This window comes from Apaloderma vittatum, unplaced genomic scaffold (assembly GCF_000703405.1).
Source record: "Apaloderma vittatum isolate BGI_N311 unplaced genomic scaffold, ASM70340v1 scaffold24243, whole genome shotgun sequence".
Classification (NCBI taxonomy): Eukaryota; Metazoa; Chordata; class Aves; order Trogoniformes; family Trogonidae; genus Apaloderma; species Apaloderma vittatum.
In genome coordinates, this window is record NW_009707807.1 from 4,331 (window position 1) to 9,995 (window position 5,665).

The following is a 5,665-nucleotide window of genomic DNA, read 5'->3' on the forward strand; positions in this document are numbered from 1 at the left end:
GCACAGCTCCAGCAGCCTCTACCAAAAGCGTGTTCTGTAGTTTTTAATCTAGGCAAAAGAAGCAGAGGAGCACAGTCACAGTTAATTGAAATTATTATTACCTTTATGAGGAATGGCTTCAAGTGGAGCACTACACTGACTGAATATGGGTTCCCCCTTCCTTTCTTCCCCAAATAAACTTATTCGTGAAGATCCCAGTAGTGAATGGGTACTGTGCTTTCTCTCTCTCTTATTTTCTGCAAATATGAATAAGGTGCTGTGTGACAGAACACTCCTTTCATGTCAGAACAATATGTGGTGGCTATTAAAGATTCACAGGCAGGTATGAAGACACAGACTGAGAAAAGATGTATATTCCCTGTTCCTGAGTTGGAGGAAAATCTTACCCACTCTAATCAAACCACTGCAACTGAAATTGATACTAAAGTTCTCACCATTTTTCATGAGTTTCATGGGTTTTTCCATCCATGTTACCCTCGGATATATTGAGGAAAGAGTCCACCTATATTATCTTCATGTCTGCTGTGCAGATGAGAAAATGCTGCATTTGTGCATGTGAAGGTATCTCTCTTGTTTCACTGGGCTAGGAGTCTGAGGGACACAAAAGGGTGAAACCATAGCCATAGGTGCACAATTAGATGGATAGGAATAGCTTAAACCTGAAGAAAAAAACCCTGTAGCTTCAAAAGAAGTGGAAGGAAATATGGCACATCCTGTTTCTACAAACCCTATTCCAGTAACTGAGGAAAATCCTTAAACATTTAAGGGTTTGCAAAGCTACTTACCTTCATTCATAGTTTTCCTGTTTTCCTCTGAGGTCAAACAGGTTTATGTGTGAAAGGACAACCTGCACTTGACAGAGTGAAGCCATCTGCCACTTCTTGTTTACACCAGTTCTGCAAAGCTAATCCCAGAGTCTCTGTCTTTCCTTGCATTTTCAAACTCCGTAAAAACACAAAGGCTTGATGCGCAGAATAAGTGGCACATTTTAAATCTTTTTCAAAGGTTGATTTGCTTCAGTATTTTCTCATTATTAAAGGAGGATATCTGCTGAAATAACAAAGAAATATTTCACAAAGCAAATGAAAACACTGGAAAATCTAAGGTCAAGCAAGTTAATCTGAGTGTTAAAATGCCCATGGTACAGCCAAACTCAGACCTCTCTGGTATGTATTCCAAAGTCGGTATCTTCATTCATTGCTTTCCCACCCTACAAGTTCTTCTCAATGGCAGCCAAACTCTCATTGAAGTTGACAGGAACAAGCTCTGAAGCTTACCTGAGCTCCCAGTGCGTGGAAAAAGTCCTTATGGAATCAATAGAGACTACATTACTAGGTAGGTAACATAGAATTATAGAATCATTAGGTTGGAAAAGACCCTCAAGATCACTGAGTCCAGCCACTAACCTAAATGATTCTATGATTCTGTTTATCTGATGGCATAACCATTTTTCTATCCATCTAGTTGTGCACCCAGCAAAACTGTCATATATATACTTGCATAGGAAATTTTGGCAGAACTTCTCCAGGCCTGGTAGATATGCAATCTGAAGCCATTTGCCTCTATGTCCAAGGTTTTGTTTCGACCTGCTCTGGCCATGCAGTGCTGCATGACCCTGTCCTGTGCTCCAAGAGGACAACTGAAGTCAGGAAAAGCAGCCCAGCTTCATTTTCCTGAAGCTGCCCCTGAACACAGGGCAAGAAGGGGCTTTTGGAGTCATCAGCACTTGCCCTGAAGTCCAGTTCTTGGAGTTAGCAGGAGGCAGAAGAGGGAAAATAATGTCCTTCCAAGCAAGTTCCTCTGTGGGCCCTTTGCAGGCTATCCTCACCTGTCCCCAGAGCCTCTTGAGCAGATGGCCACCAGCCAGATCCCCACATCCTGACCCACATTTCCTGAGAACTCACCAAGGCAGAGTTTCACAGACGAGAGGAAATCCCTAAACAGCGTGCAGCCCAGAGAGTGGAAAGTTCTTTTGCGGGGGTTTGGTTTGTTTATGTTTAGTTTTTTTTCCCATCTTCCCCATGAACGTATTTGGCATCGAGCTGTCCCTGTCAGCTCAGGATCCCAGCAGAAACCAGAGCTGGGAGGGCTCTTCCTGCCTGGGCGAGGCTTCCCAGAAGCATGAGGGATTTACCAATCGCCACCTTTCACTCCCAGTCCCTTGCCGTGTCCCACCACAGGCCATGTGCAGTGACAAGCTGCAGACAGGTCTGCTGGCGGTCAGCTACTTCATCTACCTGCTGGTGGGTGCAGCTGTGTTCCAGGCACTGGAGAGGACTGCTGAGAAGCAGGAGAAAATAGCAGCTGCTCAGATGAAGGAAGCTTTTCTGCAGAACTTCAGCCACCTCACGGTGGCGGAGATGGAACAGTTTATGAAGGTAAGTGTCAGCCCTGCAAAAGACTCTTCTCCCTCCTGTTTCCCCATCAGATGCTGTTTCCTACGCAGCCTCACTACAGAGATAACTTTCATTGCGTTCCTACTGATGCGGTCATTTGGACGATTTTAGCAAACCCTAAGCCCACTCTCTGATCTGAGTGGGCAGGTCATTGGAGCTTGTTAGCTATTAGCAGTCCTCATCCTATGGTATCCTGATTCTCTGGGGTCTTGCCTTCTGTTGATTTGGCTTTCGGTGGGGCTATGCTCATCTACAGATGGAAAAATGGGTCAGTCTGAAATGAATGTGCACGGTTGCCACTTACAACAGTGTCACAGGTAGGAACAATACAGCAAAGTCTGAAATAATCCACTGGGTGAAAAGAAAGAAGCCCAAATCACTACCAGCAGTGTGGCATAGACAGGGTTTACTTTTTTGAAGATGCTGCAGAAGTAAAACAGGTAGTCTGGCCAAGAGAAAGGTGTTTCTGGTCATGGCACAGGAAACTGTGAATGAGTGCAGTTGTATCTTAATTTTCAGTATTTCCTAGCTGTATCTGCTACAATGCAGAAGAAAACTGGGACTGCCAACAGCCTTGCTGTACGCATTTTTGCATGGGAAACTAACGGAGCTTCTAATGGGCCAGTTCACAGAATAAAGAAAGGAGGGAAAGAACTGGTACTTCTAATAACACAACCAGTGATCCAGCCCACAGTTCACATTGCATGCACCTTCTTCACCTTGGATTTTGTTTTGCGAGTAGGGGAGGAGGAAAAAACCAAAAAAGCTTTTTGAGACAATGAAATCTTTGTGCAAGGGGTTTCTGTTAGCCCTAATTTTCTGGGACACCAGCAAAAAAGATACTGAGGGAGGAAGTTGAGGGGAAGACTGTTCTAGCACAGTTTATTCCAGCTTGTGTCTTGCCTCTGGTAGGGCTCAGCCCTGGATTTTATTTAGGCTGTTTCTGTGCAAACCAGCCTGCCTTCCAGATGTCTGGTCCAGTGTTCACTGTTTCCTAAAGGCAGGAGCAGCTGGATACTCTTTGGCTTTTCAAATTATTACTATTATTACTTTTAACTTTAAAAAAAAAAATAACAGCACTTAGAATTAAAACCAAGGAAGAAGGGAAGAGTCTGAAAATGCACATCATGATAGATGACATAGGCTGGAAGGGCTGAGCAGAAACATCTAGACAAACTCTCTGTGGCAGGGCAGTCTCAGCTCAACCTAGACCATCTCTGACAGATGTTCATCTAACTTCATCTCAGTAACCACATTGTAATGATGTGCATGTGTGTTCATGCATGCAGTCTGGAGAAGAGGATATATGTCAGGCTGAATTCCGCTTGTGGTTGCACCAAGAGTAATGCTTTGCAAACCAATGGACGTTTTCTGAATTTAAATCTGACACAAATCATAATAAAGCCTTAAAATGCAGTTCTCTGTGTATGTCACATGTACCCTGCTATAATTTACTAATGCCCACCTGGGAGAGACTGGAATCACTGCTCAGTATGTCTGCATACAGGTGGATGATTAGATCTCGAATCCATCACTGTCCGCCAAGAGCAAATTCTAAACCAGCAACCAGCCACTCAATGACTTAAACGAGTGGGCTGCCCTGCTCTGTCATGTCCTAGCCATCCATAGGATCATTTTTTCCAACGTACTTAGCCTAAAAGAATCAAGGTCCTTTATTGTGCTAAAAGAAGCAAGTTCTCCTAACATCCATGAAAGCAGTCAGCATAAACAGAGCAAAAGATTAATATAGAAAAACACTGGCTGGCAGGTTCACCCAACCTTGGAGGTAAAGGTGTGAATAGTGTCAGAGTGTTGCTGAGGCCAGGTGTGTGGAATTCACAGGAAAGGAGCAGAATCTGTAGTATTCTTGCAGCAAGCACTTGAGAAAAGCACTCATGTTGATACCAAACTTTACTTTCCTCCCAGAACCTGACTGAAGCTATTCAGAATGGAGTATATCCCATTGGAAATGAATCACAGATTGAAGACAGCAACTGGGACTTTAGTAATTCCTTCTTCTTTGCAGGAACAGTTGTTTCCACTATAGGTAGGTGTAACACTTTCCATGTATGTGTGTTTGTGTGTGTGTGATGCATATTATGTCTGGTTAGTAGGATCTGAATGGATAATACTTTCAAGGATCAAAACTCCAGCCCTTCATAGCCATGGATGGTAAGCAGCAACGGACTTGGTCCTGAGACCTCACTGCTGCACAGCTGTTCTTAACTTGTGAAATCAGTTGCCCTTCATATTATTTCTCACCTATTTCTTCTTTTTGAGACATCTGTTAACATGTTCTCTCTGATGCTGTTGTGAGTGGGAGATAAACTTCACTTTCCTCATCTTTATTCCAGGGTCAAATAGGCTTTAAATCCAAGTGTGCTGTGAAGTGTAAAAGCATGGTAGCGAAACAGTGAACTCTGCTGGAGCATGGACGCTGCCTCAATAACCTGTGCTGAGCTGTTAGTGCACAAACCGAATTAGTAATATGCCAGGAGGAAAAAAATGGGAAGGGGGCAATGCAAATGCTGAGACTTTTACACTGTATCTTCAAGCTGTTCTGCATTTTTCAGGGGCTGCTTTTCCCTGCCTGCGTCTCCCTTTCTCTCAAATATGCATCCCATAATGCGCAGGTTTGCCAATTTAAGCACAAAATTCACACTGCTGGCTCCTGCTTCCCACTCTCATGCAGTGAAAGTATTATTTTTGGAGAACGAAGCTGAGGCCTTACTCCCACTACCCTCTAGGCATAGCTGCTCCTCTGATCTGTGAGCGTGATGTGTCACAAGGACCCCAGAGGTGTCCCAGCATCATGGTAGGTGTGTAGGCATTGCAGGAACCCATGAGGAAACTGCCTGCTGTAGAAGACAGAAAAGCTTCTGACTTCAATGACCATGTTCCACAATTACAACATTCACATAACCATAAAGCTTCCCTAGTTTGCCAGCACCCTGCTACTACCCAATCCATTCCTTGCCATCACCTGTAGTATTGTATTTTTTTCAGTACAGCATTTCTCTGCCAAGCCTATCTGCTTCTTCCTATCATGTTTTTTTCTCTAATGAGGCCTTACCCCAGCTGAAAATCAAGCCCCACCCAGCTGCTCCCTCACTACCTTCCCCTGGTGGGATGGGGAGAGAATCAGAAGGGTAACAGTAAGAAAACACGCGAGTCAAGATAAAGACAGTTTAATAAGCAAAAGCCGTGCACGCAAGCGAAGCAAAACAAGGATTTCATTCAGCACTTCCCATCAGCAGGCAGGTGTTCAG

The 5,665-nt window shown here is 44.1% G+C and overlaps 1 protein-coding gene across 1 annotated transcript in view; it reads left to right on the top strand.

The window, feature by feature from the left end:
- Window positions 1–2,183: 2,183 nt before the first annotated feature.
- Window positions 2,184–5,665, top strand: part of LOC104271625 (potassium channel subfamily K member 16-like) — a gene marked incomplete at its 3' end in the record, with an annotated part of 6,779 nt that continues 3,297 nt past the window's right edge. The window contains exons 1-2 of the mRNA XM_009866347.1: window positions 2,184–2,378; window positions 4,323–4,443. Coding sequence (XP_009864649.1) covers window positions 2,184–2,378; window positions 4,323–4,443 — 316 coding nt within the window. The remainder of the gene's footprint in view (window positions 2,379–4,322; window positions 4,444–5,665) is intronic.